This window comes from Cervus canadensis, chromosome 6 (genome assembly GCF_019320065.1).
Source record: "Cervus canadensis isolate Bull #8, Minnesota chromosome 6, ASM1932006v1, whole genome shotgun sequence".
NCBI lineage: Eukaryota > Metazoa > Chordata > Mammalia > Artiodactyla > Cervidae > Cervus > Cervus canadensis.
In genome coordinates, this window is record NC_057391.1 from 29,505,604 (window position 1) to 29,523,283 (window position 17,680).

Below are 17,680 nucleotides of genomic sequence, written 5' to 3' on the forward strand. Positions count from 1 at the left end.
AGGGCTAACACAGACTCATTTGAAGTCTTGGGCAGGAGAGAAAAAGTGTTAAACCAGGTTTGAAACAATAATTGCCATGTACTTAAGAAGTCCAAAAAAAAAAAAGAAGTCCAACAAACTGTAAGCAGGAGTTTACTAAGTGCCAGAGTTAAAACTCCTAATAAGTGAAGTTTTTTAAAAAAAATCTTAAAACCAGATAGAGACATAAGGTACATTATGATTGAAAGACCAGAATTTGACATCACAACACATCTGCATTGATTGAATTATTAGAAGAAAGTTATTGCAGATGGGAAAGGAAGGAAGGGCAATGAAATGCTATATATGTGAGTATATCAGAATGAACAGAAACTTTATAAAATAACAACAGTGTCTTGTGAATTTTAAGATGTATGTAGAATTAAAACAATGTCAGTAATATCCTATATGTCAGAATGGAATAAGCATAGATAGTATTGTAAAGTTTTTGTATTTTCCAGGCAGCAGTTAATCACCAAGTTTAACTTGGGTATGTGTTTATGCAGGATAATTATTAATGGTATAAGAGTATATAACTTCCAAGTTGACAGGAAAAATAATGAAGAATAAGTACTAAATCACTTTAAAAGAATACAAAAAAAGGAGTGTATGGTGACTAAGAAGATTAGCTTTCAGTAAGATATAAACTTAAACCTAAATATATTAGAACATACTTTAAATGTGCAGACTTTGTCAATAGTAAATCAAATCAATGTGGTATCTGTGTGAAGATAAACATATAAATCAGTGGAACAGATTAGAGAGTCCCAAAATAGACCCTTAGATATTTGGTTTCCTCATAGGCAACATGATAGTTCATGGGTAAATGGTGTGTGACCAATTGGATATGTGTACAAAAATAATAAAAGCAAAATGTGACTCCTATCTCAGTTCATTAAATTTAACTCAAAATAGATCATCAACCTAATATTCTTAAGCTTCTAAAAGAAAACATACAAAATTATCTTCATGACTGTCAATAGACAAAGATGTCTTAGAAAAGACACACAGCACACACAAAAGGTAACAATAATAAAGAATTGCTACATTGGACTTCATCAAAATTAAAAATTTCAGCACTGCAGAAAATACTAGAAAGAAAATGGAAATACAAGCCATTGAAGGTGTGACAAGGATGTTTAGCATTGTGAACTCTCATTTAGTGTTGGCAGGAGCTGAAAATTGTTACAAATACTTTGAAAAATTGTTTGACAATATCTACTAAAGCTAGAGATTTGCATATCAGATGGTCCAGAATTCTACTCCACATTTGTACTCATCAGAAATGTGTACACACATGCCCCAGAAAACATGCAGAAATGTTCACAGCGGCATCATTCTCATTGCAAAAGACTAGAAACAGTTCAGAGGTTCATCAATTGAATAGATAAATGTGGAGTATACTTAGACAATAGAATATGCCATACAGCAATGAAAATGAATTAGCTACACTTAAAATTAACTAGAGTCACTCACATAGACATATTGAGTAAAAGAAGACAGATGTAAAAGAATACACACTGTGTTAAAGATCAGATTCATCTGGAGAGAGAAAAGGTGGCGATCAGACAGAATACCTTTTCGGATCCCAGGAGTATTCTATTTGGTCATCAAAGTGGTTATGTGGTTTTGTCTTATTCACAATAAAAATGATTTTTAAAAGATTAATGTGTTATGGAATAGATAAATGTTAATATTTTATGTAATGAAGGTATGTTACCAAAGTACGTTTAAAACACAATTTTTGAAATTTTATTTTTGTGTATAGACACACACACGTACACACCAGACACAGAATAAAAAACACAGGAACACAGACAGATGTCTATAGATTTTACACAGAATATGTACTATTTATAAATAGAAAACTTCATTAAATATTATATAATGAAGTTACCACGTCTGGAGGGTGTTGTCCTCTGTAGAGAAGATTGATTGGGTTTGAACCTGTTTTGTTCAGGGAAGGATTTAAAGCTGTTTTGTATGTAGTAAATAGCACTTGGGCAAAAGACACATTTGCAGTCACATAGAGACACTTCAGGCAATGGTGTGGTTGTTATTAATAACAAAATACACCTTAGCTGCAGGAAGAATAATGAAAATTACCCAATAATTTTTTAATCATTGACCCTTTCCTTTAGGAGCTTTTTTTTTTTCTTATGTAGTTAATTAAAGTAAGGCTGTGATTTAAGTTTGTTTTTTTTTTTTAAGTAGTATTGTCTAAAGCTGTTGGATTTGATCAGAACTCTTTACCTCCTGTGGCTTCAATTTTCTGTCCCAAAGCAACAACGCCCACCTTTAAGGGTTGCTTGGAGGGTAATGTAACATAAATGCTTAACCTTAAGCAACGGGTGTTAGCACACACTAGAACGGCAGATTAGCATGGGGTTTAAGAGCTTGAGTTCTGAAATCGGAACTGGATTTTGATTTCCAGTTCTCCCACTTACCTAGGTCTTTAATTGTATACTTCCCTTAACTTCTCTTCCTCCGTTTCCCATCTTTAAAATAAGAACAATAATAGTACCTACTTTAGAGGCTTGCCCTGAGGGTATAATAAAAGGCAGTGTAGTGTGTAGCACAAACTAGCTTGTTGATATAACTCTTAGCTCTTGCTATAGATGGAGCTGTTTTGCATATGGCTTATATTAACCTACCAGCAAAATTAGTTAAGTGCCTGGAACAGTAACTACTTTTTTCATATATATAAAATATAAGTGGGCTTCCCTGGTGGCTCAGATGGTAAAGATCTGCCTGCAGTGCAGGAGACCCAAGTTCAATTCTTGGGTCAGGAAGATCCTCTGGAGAAGAGAATGGCAACCCACTCCAGTATTCTTGCCTGGAGAATTCCATGGACAGAGGAGACTGGTGGGCCACAGTCCATGAGTTTGCGAAGAGTTGGACACAACCGAGGTAACTAACGTAAAACATAAGTGTGTTGTTGTTTAGTCACTAAGTCACGTCCAACTCTTTTTTTGAGACCCCATGGACTGTAGTCCACCAAGCTCCTCTGTCCTTGGGATTTCTCAGGCGAGAATACTAGAGTGGGTTGCCATTCCCTTCTTTAGGGGATCTTCCCAACTCGGGGATCTTCCCAACTCAGTGATCAAACCTGCGTCTCCTGCACTGGCAGGAGGATTCTTTACCACTGAGCCACCAGGGAAGCCCATGACGGAGGATAGGGCATTGCTTTTTTGGAAAACCTTCCTTGACTAGTACTAAGTCACTGACCACACAGAGCCAGTGTTTTCGTTGTATTCTTTCACCGGTTTAGAGAGGTTGTACTGTACCTTGTGAGGCCTGCAAGCCTAAGACTTTGTTGGAATATCTTACTTTATCATCCTTAGTTTGATTTACTGCTTCCTGAGTTCCAGAAATAACATTGATCTTGTTTAGAGGATTTCAAGCCTATTAGAGTAGAGACACTGATGCATCCTCGGTTCTAGAGCAAAAGGAGCTTGAAAGTTAAATAAAAATATTTCTTTCTTTATGGTCTTTTTTGAAGGTTAGGCTCTTGAGCAAAGGAAGAATTTATAATGTGTAATATCATGTTCCTTAAGGTTCTGCTTGCTTTAGGTCTCCCTGGGATTGTCAAAACTTCCATTCAGCCCCCTGAGGTCATTTTCTTTAATGTCCCTCAGCTTACTGAGCATCTTAGCTGGATGGGTCTGGAGTTAAATACAATATGGGTCCCTGGTTTGTTGCCTCTTAAGTACCTGGCATTTGAAGTCTTAAATGCAGTATGAAATGAGGGTAAACAATACCCCCTCAGTGTTTAAATTCTGTGAGGAAAAGTCACTCACACACAGCAATTTATGATCTCTAGGCACATCAGTTTAGTGACACAGTGACAGAGGAACAATTTTAAGGAAGCCCAGTACAGTAGCTGCCAGTTAGGAAGACAATTGCAGAGTGTAAAAACGGACAGCCCCTTCTGAGTATTGCATCTTGTGCAGGTACCATCATGATGGAGCACCCTGCCGCCATGCCCTTCTTCCATCGCGTCTCCTGCTTCCTGGGCACATAAGAAATAGAAACCTTCCCTCCCTCCCCCTCCTCCCCTCTCTTTCCTTCCTTCCTGCTTTCCTCCTTCTTTCCCTTCCACCTCCCTTCTGCCTCCCTCCCTCCCCTCCTTCCTTCCTTCCTTCAAAACAAGACGTGATAATACTCAAAAGAAGTGTGGAAGGCAGTCCCTTCACTTTATGGTCTTGAGCAGCTCAGCAGTGTCCTCAAGGACCCAAGGTCTTTGCATCTTCTGTTGCATCGTCCTCGGTGTGTTGACTTTGTCCTCTTACTTGTTTCCCCATTGCTGCAATATGACTTATGCGGCTCCATAAGCTATTTGTCACACAACTCAGACAAGGTTTTACAGAGAGCCTGTGTAGGAGTCCACTCAGCACTCTTCTTTTTTCAGACACCTGCACGGTGAGGAGCTTAATCTGGAAGCATAGTGTGGGGGAAAAATAGACAAAATTATCCTTGAAGAGACTTCATAATCCATCTTGGGCATGTGTGCAAATTAAGTGATTGCATTTTTTAATATGTAAATTGAAAACACTTGTATCCTAAGTGGCATGTATATGTTCCAAAGCCAATACCGTCTTGAAATATATGAAGAGTCAGGGTATGATTTATTTCACTTAATCCCTAAAAAATATGTGAGTGCTTGATAATATTTTAATTTTTACTTTTTTTGCATGTGTATGTAGAAAGTTTCCTCTATATCAGTTCCTGTCTACTTTAAATGTTTTATTTTGGAGGCATGTTTTCCCATACCCATGACCTCAGGACACTGTGGATGTGCAATGAAAACTACTGATAGGACTGACTGATATTCAAGATAAGCCTTTCAGTTCACAAAACCATCTCCTCTCTTTCTTCTTAGCTAGAAACCATATTCTTTGTGAAATCAACCGAGGGAATGTTGAATTTATACTGTAACTAACCCTCTCGGCCACTGAGAAAATGCATTGCTTTATAGGCTATGTCCGTGACTTTAGATGAATTGAATTACAAGCTGTTTGAAGATGGTTTCCTGGTTGAAGACATTATCTTGCCCTCAGTTTTGACGATGCTCTCAACTCTTGATGAACTTCTCACTTCTCACTTTGACTTGTTTATTCCTGGGCTTATTCCTCCAGCTGTCTGTTGGTCTTCCCTTTCTGAGCATCTACAATTATATTTTTGTTTTATTCAGTTTAGTTTCTTCCTTATTTGTCATTGGTCCCTGACTTGCCTGTTACATGCACATTTATTTCCATCATACTGTTTGACACAGACACTGACATTTTGCCCTCCATTAATTGGTTAAGATAAATATATTTTGCTGTGCAATGAGGAGCGCTCTATTTATTGTACATAAATACCTAACATAGTGACTTTTTCAGTCGTTTATGATGATTTGGGCTTAATTTCACCTTTTTTTTTTTTTCATGAGACGGTTGTCAACAACCCTACTAGGCTCTGTGATTTGCATGTGAAGCTCAGGGAAGCCAAGCACAATAGGAAGATATTATACAGGAAACTGGCTCTTCCAAAGGTGGCTTCCATTTTTAAAGACATTGAAAAAAATTGGACTATAATGAATTTATAATTTTATTCAATCCTTTCTCAGTACTTTTGGAGTTATCAAAACAGTCCTTTAGTAATTATTGATTTTCCTTGATAAACATTTATGGCATCTTTTTTGTAAAAAAAAAAAACATATTCTTTTGTAACCTAATAAGAGTGGAAAGGGGTTAGAAACCCAACCTATAATGATATGCAAGAGATGACAATACTGACAGTGAGTAAAGAAATATGGTGTTATTGTGTGTATTTCATACTCTCTAAACTACCTGTGATGAGCTTAAGCAGTTTCATTCATGAATAGAAAAACTTTAATTATTCACCATGCTTTGGTATACTATACAAGTCGAATTATTAGCATGGTAATTTGTTTGGATACCTTCTAGTAGGAAAATGTATCAGAAATAACTAATCATTTGCAACATATGATGAGGCAACTCTATCTACAGAGGGCAATCAGAAAGAATAGCAGTGGGCTATTGATTGCTTTTTAGACAAGGAAAAAAAAAAATCTGTTCCATTTCTAAATGTTAACAATTGTGAGAGGAAAATCCCCACCTGGAGAGGATGTTTTCCAGGTTGCTTCGCTGCCAGGTGTTTGACATTGTTTGGAGTCTTAGATGAATAAGGCTTACGGCAGTCTTAGGGAACCCTGTCCTGGAGGACTCCACTTCCTGCTGTGAAGGCTTCTCTATTCAAAGCAGGCCCGTGTTGGTGGGAATGTTCCAATGATCTCTGTGCGAAGCGCAAAGTTTTCTCCCCCAATGAATGTGGGAGAGCTACAGAAGAGGACACCTGCCTGCTAACAAAATAAATTTCAGAATGTTGCCAGTGGATAAATGGCATGTTTTCTCCTGTTTGTGGGATTTAAGTCTCATCATTTATCAGTGGGAATAAACCGTGCCACCTTGGGTCCTTTTCAACATACCTGCATGCTACAGACATGATTTACAGTCATTCTGAAGTTTAAGAAAATCCAAATCATATGATAGTTTGCTTTGAGACCGTCCGTATTTCCCCCTTTCCCTTTCTCCCTCTCCTTGACCTAGCAGCAGGAAGCCTTTGTTTGAGGTGTTCATCTGGAACAACTTTTCCACACTTGTTTTCATGTTCTGTTAGATTACAGGGCATCAGGCCTACCTTTGAAGCTCCTTTCTCTTTTGTTTCTTTGCCGTGCACTCCAGTAATTAACTTTGTCCTTCTTTTATTTGTTCCAGTCAATCGCAGGCCACTCTGCTGAGCATCTTCTCCCAGGAGTACCAGGTTAGAAGTTTTCTCCTTTGTGAGGGTTGACAGGTGCCTAATTGAATGATGAATGTCCCTTTATTTCTTTGTAATTGAACTGCCAGCTCTCTGATTGGGTTGGAGGATGTTCTCCTTTCCACATCAAGCACCGCCTGCGTCTCAGTGGAGGCCTGCCAAGCCTACCCATCCATCTGTCTAATAACATCTAGCCTTTGCTTATTTGGTGGACCTGTAATAAATTATGCTAAACCATTATTATTCTGACAATAATAATTTCCCCGTGTTGCGTGGTTCCATGTGCTAAATGTTTGCTGACTTGCACTGTCAGTGCTGCTTTCCATTGCTGACAGAGATGATGATAAATGACCATCGCTGGAGTGGCAGAAGGCAAGAGAGGCAGAAAATGGAGTCATTTATCATGAGATGACAGGTGTCAGTCAAGTGGCAAGTCTCTATGGAATTACTTTTTGTAGTTTTCAAATAAGTTGTTTTTAAGCAATGTTCTTCCTGGTTAAAAATGGCAATTGGATTGTAAAACTAGACTGCAGAGGACTTAGATGGAATTGAATTGAGGGAAAATTAATACAAAGGTTGAAAGAGGGAACAAGTTTTTCTCTGCCCTCTACAACCCTAAGCAAACTTATTTAGATTCAATTACTATGACCCTGTTGGCTTTTACATATATACTGTACCTTGCGGTACAGACTGGAGACATCCCAGCCATGCAATAGAGATTAAAATGCATAGGTTCATAGAGTAGAAGGGAAAAAATATCTGCTGCCGCCCAAATCCCCAAACTGTTATTTGGTTTGCCCTTTTTGTTAGACATGGGGATCAAGAAATATGTCATTTTTGTTCTTGAACCTGATCTGTGACTCAACATAAAGATCTTTTTTATTTTGTTTCAGAAACACATTAAGAGAACACATGCCAAACATCATACTTCAGAAGCGATTGAAAGTTATTACCAGAGGTATGACCTGCCTGCCCCACTAGAGGGTATCATAATACCTATTAATTGTAATAATAATTATGAATAAATTAGATTAATAAATTGATTTTCCATAAAACATTCCAAGACATTTTGTTTTAAGTCTGTTATTTAAGACATAAAGTATATATTTTTTAAATTTCTCAAATACTATGTTATATAGATATAAAGAATATGGTGAGACTATCTTAATTTACATGTGTGTGAAATCTTTACTATGTAAGAAAAAGTTACAATATTAGAAAATCCCCATTGGATGCTTGAAAGTCACTGTAAGTGCATATCTTATATAGATGCATATGTTCATGCATACATATGTCTATGTGTATATGTGAATGTTCTCAAGCCAATCTTTATTTCTCATGTAAATCAGCAAGTTAAAAAATATATTAGAAAGTAAGATTGAATTTTGGTACAGTTGTATTTTGCATTGTAGGTATTGGTTAGCCATTTTAGAAATGCAAAAGAAAGATATATATCAAGTGAGGACATATGGAGATATATAATAACGTACAACTGTCAGATTTTAAGAGGGGTTTATATTTTAAAAGGAAATCTTTTAATTTCAGCCTAATTTATTATAGTTCCCAACCTTTCTTGTTCTGAAACAAAAAGAGTCTTTAAAATAGCTCCTTTTAAAAAAAAAATTAAAAATTTTTATCTTTGTAATATGAGTGAATAACTTATAATGGTAAATAATAATGGTTTGAATTGGAAATTGTTGGTTGCTTTCTGAAGTATTTTAGGGACATATTGGAAAGGAAAACTGTTTGAAATATAGTCTAAAATTGTTATACTTAAGAGTGACAGAGCAATCTTTCTATGGTGAGAATGATACCACTCACTTTAGATGAATGATTTTTATGCATGAAAATTCTATGAATTAAGTGAATATACAGATAAAATATTGGAATTATGTTTCTGTAAAGCCATATTTTTAAAGAATTGAGAAATGTTTATTGAAAAGTTATTCAAGTTAGGTTTTGAAAAAAAGTATTCACTATGCCAAATGTGGTAAAGATATGTTCTGTTTTGAGTGGAACTGTCTGTTAAAGAAATATACATGCATACACACCATACCTGCAGGCCACCCCCACCGCCCCACACATACTTTTATGTCTCAGAGAATTACTCTCCAAGAAGTGTTTGTAAAGTTTGAATTGACTTATTCAAAAGTCATAATCTCCTCAGTGAAATTAACATCTAAATTGAAGTCATCACCTAAATCATACATATAAAATTGAGAACGGCCCATAAAATGGCATGAAACCAGCAACTGCTTTGGCAACCAGACCCTCCACAGAAAGACTGAAAAGTGATTCATGTGTCAAAAAGTATATTCTTATATAAAACTTATAGTCTTAGGCTTTCATATAAAAGTATGGTTCTATATCCAGACTTTAAGGCCCTGTTAACATCAACAAAGGAGAACAGAGCATTTTCTAGAAATTTGGAGATCTGCTAACAGGCCATGGGGCTGCCCTCTAATAATAATAATTTTTTTTTTCATTGTATAAAGTCTGTTTTAATTAGATGATTCCTAAGATCTCTAAATACTACTTTAAAAAAAGCTAGGTTCATTAAAGAGTATATTTGTTTTCTAAAGTATGAACATACTTTATTGGGTTATCTGGATAGTTTAGGCCAGAAACAAAAATCTTTCCTTTAAGTATGGTTACTCAAGGAACAGTTGACTGGGTAATAATGAAAATGAAGAAACATATTTGTGTTTCTTTAAATTTAGTTAAATATAAGAATCTCAATTTTGTGGAGTCACAATGTTTGAAACAAAAACTTGAAGTTAGGCTGTAATGGACAGACTAATAGGAAAGCAGTCTGACTTGTTTCTCACTTTATTACCTCACTTCCTTACTTTTTGCCCCACACCTTGTACTTGGAGACAGGCTTTGTTGTTACCTTTCAGATGATTTGACCTCATAGGCCTCTTCTTCTAAATGTGCAGGTTGAATGTCTCTGTATCCTGTGTGGTAAATTGGCCCAAAAAGATTTTTGTTTTCCAGCTGATTAGCATAAAGCAAAATTATATCAAAACATGCTTAAGCAGTTTGACAATCTTAACAACTTACTTTTTTTAATAAAAGTAATACTTGCCTATTGTGAAAATTAAGCATATGTGTAATGGTATAAAAAAGAAATGAATGAATTGCCTGTAATTGTGGCGTCCATAGATAACCACTGGTATTTTTCTTCTCGGTCTTCTGTCAACCCATTTTTACATAGATGAGGTCATACTATATATGCAGCTGTGAATTCTGAACTTTATACTTGGAAAAATGTGTATAACATAGTATTGTTTTGAAGAAAGCTTTTTGTAAACATTTTGATACATCATCATATGAAGGTATCAAAGTTCATTGAAATATTCTTCTGTCATACATATATGTTTCCAATTTTCTGATATAAATAATGCTGTGATAAATATTATGGTGCTTAAGTCTTTGCATTTTGGATTAGTTTCTCAATATTTCTGTAGATGGAATTACTGGTGCAAATAATGAACACATAAGATTTTATTGTAATGTAATACAAACTAGAAATAATGTAATTACAACCTAGAAAGGTTGTAATGGTTTCATTTCTACTAGCAGTATCAGAGAATTCCTGTGTCTCTGTATTCTTGCTAGTATTGAGATGATCTCAATTCAGAATTTGAAGTCTGTATTTAAAACCATATAGTCCACAATGTGATTGCATTGTGGTCAACTGAAATTTCAAATTATCCAGACACCAGTGGAAAATATTTTCCCTTTCAATTACTGAGGAAATATCCTCAATTCTTCATGTTGTGCATGTATAGACACAGCTTGAGTGTTCATATTGAAAACAGCTTTCTATTCTTTCCTACTGTAATGATGGTATTTTAGTTCTAAACAGGAAACATACTTGGTAAAATTTATTTAGATTTCTCTAGATCAGTGCACACGGGCACTGATCAATGCACGTGTGGGTGCACACACACACACACACACTCACAGCTTGGTGAGATTTGCATATTTCCTCATCAGTAGCAAAGTTTAGAAACATTGTCTCTCATCTCCTCCCTTCTCTCAACACATACTGTCCAAGGGGCCCCCTTTATTAGCTTTGAAGAATCAGACCAATTAGATTTTATTCAGGTGTTCACATGAGAAAAAAAGTTAGTTCAAATATGATATTGACGTCAAATGATACAAGTAGTTTCTGAAAATTTGAACCACTTTTTTGTTTAATTAGCACTGTTTTCTTTGCACTCAATGTGTCCCACCTACTGTGCTGGGAACCAAGTATAAGGACCACAAGTACCTGTCCTCAGCTACTTTGTTCCCTGGGAACATAGCTGCAGACATGGAGATGGGTTCCAGAGATTTTTCCATATAGAATCAACAAAGGTGGTGTTCAGATGTAAGCTTAGTGAAGAATTTTGGTAGTTTTTGAAGTTTTACCATAATAGTTGTTATAAAAATATTAAAGATTACTTTGCCTTATGTTTAAAATCAGCACATATTGTTTTTAATCTTAGATGCTAACAGATCTTTCACACTAAAAAAATGTCATAAAATGGACCTTCTGCGAAGGTCTTTTAAGGATGGTTTCACCTACAAGTTATACATTTGTTAGTCCTCCTGTGGCAAACTGAAGGATGACATTTAGTCTGTGTCATCTATTGCTTTTTGACCAGCTCCTGTTTCTTTAAACTTAATGGAAGTATCCTATTGGTTATTACCAGGATAGTGATGGATGCAGCATTATATAAACCATATAATTTGGATTTAAGATGACAGTTTTCTGGCACAGGCAGTGATCTGGGATCCAGCCGTCCTCTTTCATTCTTTCCAGATCAACCTCTGAGAAGAGGTTCTGCTCTGGCGGCACTGGAGCCTTTCCTGGTCCTCAGACAGCCCAGGCCCGTTCCTGACACTTGCACCTACTGTTCTCTTGTTCAGAATATTCTTCCTCTGATGGCTTGCTGCTTTCCTTTTTGTCTGTTTCTACTTCAGTGTCACTTCCTTAGAGAGGGTCTTCCTGACCAGCCCATCTAATTTATATTGTGAAAGTGCTAGTCACTCAGTCATGTCCAACTCTTGGCAACCCCATGGACTGTAGCCCGCCAGGCTCCTCTGTCCATGGAATTCTCCAGGCAAGAATACTGGAGTGGGTTGCCATTCCCTTCTTCAGGGAAATCCTCCCAACCCAGGAATCGAATCTGCGTCTCCTGCATCACAGGCAGATTCTTTACCATCTGAGCCACCAGGGAAACCCAATTTACATTGTAGCATATGTCATTATTTTATATATTTGTTTCTCTGTCTTTTCCTTCTCTGTCTTTCCACTGCGGTATAATCTCAGTGATGGTAGGAGCTAAAGTTTTGCTCCCTGCTGCTTCTTCAGAACCTGGAATAAGGTCTGACAACTAGTCAGCTCTCAAAATGTTTATGGGATAAGTGAATGTTAAGTGGAGAGTTGTAAAGATATCCTATTATAGGCTTAAATACCCTGACCCAGAATCAGAATGCTTAATGGATTAGTTAAGCATCTGGTTAGTTGCTCCAATTTGATTCAACTGATTGGTTGTATCTTGAGCAGGCCTATCAGTGCAATGGAAATTCTGTAAGTTGATTGTGAAGGTCTTAGCTGACCTATTTCCCAAAGATCTTTCTCTCAACCACACTTGCTTTGTTTGGTTTTATTTTTGTTTTGTTTTTCCTTTGATCTTGAAATGAAAGTACTTATTTCTCAGTTAGATTCCTAACAATTTATTTAAGGAAGAGCCAACAGATGAAAATGGACTTTATTAAAATTACTTTGAAGTTATAATGATTCCGAGCCTTTTACCCACCTTAAATAATTTGATTTTATTCCACTTTGTCTGTTGGAAATTATACATTTTTATAAACGTACATGTAAAATAGTGTAATTTCATTTAGTATTTTCTCCTGGCAGTTACAAAGAAGACCTCATCTGTTGACTTTGATTTTAACTATCGAACAAATGTCATTAATTTATTCAATCAAACTGTAGAGAAAATGTTCATACTTCTATTTTCTTGTCTAAAATGTTTTTAATTAATTACTCATTTATTAAAGAAAAAAATGTATTACAATATAATTACCTATTATAAGCCAAGAACTGTGCTACACATAATAAACTGAATAAAATGAAAGTTTTCTACCCTCATGAGGCTTTCAGCCGTATAATTGGGATGTGTCTGAGGTGGATGAGTAACTCAGCAGATACAGTGTTCTGGGCTAAGTGATGGAGAGATGAACAGGGTGCTCCTCGACTGCACATTGAGGGACACTTCACATAGTCCTGGTTGTGGTGGATGGAAAAGGTGATGTACAAGGTGGATTATGAGTTATCCAGGTGAAAGGTCAGAGTGGGATACAGTGACTAGAGATGAGGCTGGCTGAAGAGAGTAGGTAGCAACCAGATTACAAAGAACCTTACAAGAATTTTTAAGTGATTATAATTTAATTTTGAGATTTTGTGTGGGGCTTTTGAAATGTTTTAAGAAGGAGAATGGTACGTTCAAATTTTTGTTTTAAAAAAATCAGCCTGGCCTCCACGTCTGGGATGAATTTGGGGACTTTTTTGTTTGTTTGTTTTTGTAGTGTTAGGAGATGAGGAGAGCTAGAGGTAGAGACAGAAATCTAGAGCAGATAAGATGATGGCTTGTGTTGCCTGTTAAAGGGTTGGTGACCCACTGATGAAAAGTTTGTTCCATTCTTTTTCCCTAATCAGGTGCCAACCAACCCTGTGAACTAAAAGTAAATCAAAAGATGGTATGCTTGCATGGATTCTTTTTTCATGAGTAAACTTATTTCCTTCCCATGAAGTGGTTATGGTATAGATAATGCCAGGGTAATAGGGTTAGTTCTTTTCAAAGTCACCTCTCTGTTCACCTTACACGTTAGGAGAAAAAAACAAAGAAGATGGGTATGCTCAGACCTCCTGCCCCCAACTTCACTTAGTTAGTTGCCAGTGGTTTTGAGGTAAGCTGTTTTTGTTATTCTTTTCCCTTCAGTGCTTTCCTGTGACAGTAGCATACTTTAACTAGAGCTGAGTTAATGCCACTAGAGTGGCATTTGCCCAGGAAAAACATGTACACACAGGGGATGCTGACAAGTCTATGCTGGCCTTTTCTTGTCACTGCCTTACCACTTGGCTTTGTCTTATCTAGGTATCTGAATGGAGTGGGGGAAAATGGAGCTGCCCCAGTGCTCCTGGAGCTAGCCAATGAGGTAATGTTATTGTTGTTATTTTATTTAAACCTACATAAAACCTAAGGGGCCTGTGTAGAGTGGCTCTGCTTAGAATTATAATTAACCTTAAAAAAAAAAAAAGATTTTGAGGTGCAGCAGACATTTAAATTGTTCCCTGGTCTCTTTGTACTTTTAATAATTGGACCGAGAGCTTCACGTATTAATAAATCAGTTAACTTAATTAGTCTGTTTCTTTTAAAATAAATGAGTAAACAGCTTCTTGATTTTTTATTTTGTGGGAAATTTCAACCAAACGGCTCAGGACTTGCTCTTCTTTAGATGTGTTGTCTTAATTTAGTGTGAGAAATACCTGTGTCAAGTACAGAGATGTATGGCAAGAAACCCATGCTGTTACAAAAATGAGGAGAGAAATTGTGTACCTAAAGATGTAACATTTACTTGACTCATTTTTGTTGTTAGCAAACTTTTATTATATTAAAAGATACATGCCTTCTAGAAGTCTTTCTTTATATGGAGAAGCATACTGTTCTTATTAACACTAAGGATGAAGTTATTTATTGAACTTATTTGTTAACTCTTATCTGCTTCTGTTTGGGGAAACAAATAACAGTCTTACATTTAAAAAAGGAAACCCTAAAGACTTCCCATGAATGAAGAAGCTGTAAAAAGTTCATAATAGTTGCAGAGAGCACACCGAAAAAATAAAATATTTAATTCCTAAACTTTAAAATATTTATTCACCGTAATAAGAGCAATACAATATTTAGTCTGACTTGGAACTGCTTATGCAAACCTCATAGGGATGGAATGAAATGTACACTGTTTTCATGTTGCATTATAATAGAAAACATAGAAGCAAGGCAGAAAATGTGTGTTTGCATTAAAGATGACTCGGTACTGTGAGCATTAACCGTTGCAATAGCAGCAAGTGCCCCATGTAAGGATGGCTTCCCTCACAGCTTCTGTCTGCTATGTACCTCCACAGTCAGCCATTGAACATTACCTATCAGTTTCTAGTAGGTTTTAATAGTCTAGGCAATGTCTACACAATCTGATAGCATAGTTAACATACAGAATGGATGTCTCTCCTCCTCCTAGCAAAGCATGTTTTTTTATTCTTTTTTTAATTTCTAGAGCAGGATGGTTTTTAAATGTCTCCAGACTTGAGTCGATTCTGTTAGCGACTTAAGATATCTGAGGTATAACTTATTCAGACTTTAGTGATTGCCCTTTATAAAAAAGAAGAGCGTTCTTTATGGGGGAAAAAAAAGCATTCCTGATATAGCATCTAGAAGGAGTGTGATGCAAAGGTGATAGTCATTTTTATAGATGATTATATTGATGGCATAAGTTTTATATAGTAGCATTTTGTATTCATTTGAATTTTTAATGTATATTTCTGTTTAGCTTAGCTTATTTAGCTGACCTTAACTCCCATCTTCTAGTAATATGGAAAATTTTAACCCACTGACACATTTTCTCCATATCAATAAATCTGTTATTTACCATGAATATATAGTAATGTTTAACCAAAGGAAATAAATCACTGTTTAAAGATGTTTCCTCTCCTTTGGCTGCAGATTAGTACAGAAATGATAGCATTTTCTGAGAGATTGCTAATGCATTAGGAAAATTTGGGGATGACCAGTACCAGATTAGGCCTTCTAAACAACCAAGCTGCCATTTTTATATGATAGTTAATATCTAAATGACATATGCTCACATCTAGTGACAATTGATGTGATGGTAATAGTTTATGAGTCAATATATATTTAATCAGTAGAAACTGTAAAAATTGATGAGAAATATATAACATTGGTACATTACAGTGTGCAGCAACTCTTAAATAAGAGCACTGTATTATTGTTGATTTGGAAAGTAAGGACTCTATGTGGTCATCACTGATTTTATAAATGTCTTAATACTTATCTTCCTATTTCAAGGCTAAAAATGAACATTTGAGAAAATCTTACTTTGTTAGTAATAATAAGATCAGTCATTCTGTTCTCTCCACACAAATATTTTCAAGTGAGATTTGAAGCACTATGAATTTTACTTACATGCTAAATTCTGACATGAAGCATGATGGCCCTATTTCAGAGAAAGATGGACACATGATTAATATGAAAATTAGGGAGATGCAAGTACCTGAACTAATAAGGTAGTCCTTATTCAGGCTGGACTACCTTCAGTAATTTCACCATTTTTCATGTGTCAGCTCTGATGTGGGTTACTAGGAATAAGCAGCTTCGTGGAAAGCATTTCTTTCTACTTGGGGAATTTAAGGGCATCCAAGTACATACATATTTGAAAAAACTGTTCATACAAATGAAGCCAGCCTTTTTGTCTAGTTACTAAATCAAGATAAAATTTTGGTATGAATATGGGACTTGAAAGCCTGTCAGGAAAAAAATCATGGTGATAATACATGAGATAACACTTGCTATCTTAACACCTAAGATGAAAAGACTTATTTGGGGGGAGCATTACTATTCTGGAAAAACACAGGCCTATTTTCTGGTGAATTTAAAACAATGGTTATAAGGGATCTGTGAACTAAAAAAACGATAGTAGGTTTCCGGAAGAGTAGGTGCATTTTTAATGAAAATGACTGTTGGATTGAGTATCCCCTGTTTTCTGTTTGAGCCTTTGTAGAAAAGTTACCTCCCTGGCTTCTATATTAGCTAAGTAACATTTCAGATAAACTCAAGAATGGTGAGCTTACAGTACAAGTATTATATTGTTGTTTCTTATTATTAATATCTCTACAATCTAGCTATTTTCAAGATATCTTATATATAAGAACTTGACTGGAATTTCAGTTGTCTTTGTCTTTATAAACTAAAATGAGTAAAATCCATATTTTCGATGGCTAAGGACATTTAATTCAGTTTCTGAAAACAGCCACTAACAAAAGGGATATTTACTTGAAATTACATTCAAAACAATGTAATTATAGATAGTTGAAAAGAAAGGACAGCTAGAATAAAAAAGTAGTATTGGCCTACCAAAGGAGTGGTGAAAAAAGCCCATTCACTGTTTTAGATGAATCTGTACTAATTTCAAATTGCATTCTTTTTCTCTAGTATTATATTGAATAATTTGACCTGTTTATTCTTTTCAACAGCATAGATCATCATACTTGTTATAATGTTATTATGAGAGAAGCCATCACGAGAAGGAAAGATTTTAATGAATGATGCTTGTTGTGGTTGATTAAAATTGACTTAATCTTCAGTGTTGACAAAATATTGGAATATCAACAGCCTGCACAACTTGGACAGTTTTAATTTTCTATTTCTTTTTTAGGTGGAGTATGCACCCTCATTAATGGCTCGGATCATACTGGAAAGGTTTCTACAAGAGCATGAGGAAGTTCCACGTGAGTTACCTTTTTTCTAATGGTACTCTTTTCCTCCCTGCCCCCAATTTAAAATAATTTACACAGCATTTCAAGTCACTTAATGAGAGCCAGATTCCAAAACAGCTATCATGAACAGTTAATGACAATTAAATGCAATATAAAGGACCACCCACAACTTAAATACTCTTCAGAATAATGTTTTCTTCTTTGTCTAAATTCGACATTCACTCTCCATTCAGCAAAATAGACAATGTGTATCAAAGTCAAAAATTG

The 17,680-nt window shown here is 35.7% G+C and overlaps 1 protein-coding gene across 4 annotated transcripts in view; it reads left to right on the forward strand.

The window, feature by feature from the left end:
- CDIN1 (CDAN1 interacting nuclease 1) overlaps positions 1 to 17,680 on the forward strand; it is a 229,099-nt gene that overhangs the window by 49,525 nt on the left and 161,894 nt on the right. For 3 of the 4 annotated variants that reach the window (XM_043471410.1, XM_043471409.1, XM_043471412.1), the window contains exons 2-5: positions 6,801 to 6,846; positions 7,737 to 7,801; positions 14,001 to 14,061; positions 17,353 to 17,425. In XM_043471410.1, the coding sequence (XP_043327345.1) occupies positions 6,801 to 6,846; positions 7,737 to 7,801; positions 14,001 to 14,061; positions 17,353 to 17,425 (245 nt within the window). The remainder of the gene's footprint in view (positions 1 to 6,800; positions 6,847 to 7,736; positions 7,802 to 14,000; positions 14,062 to 17,352; positions 17,426 to 17,680) is intronic. The other variant, XM_043471411.1, reaches the window with a different exon arrangement.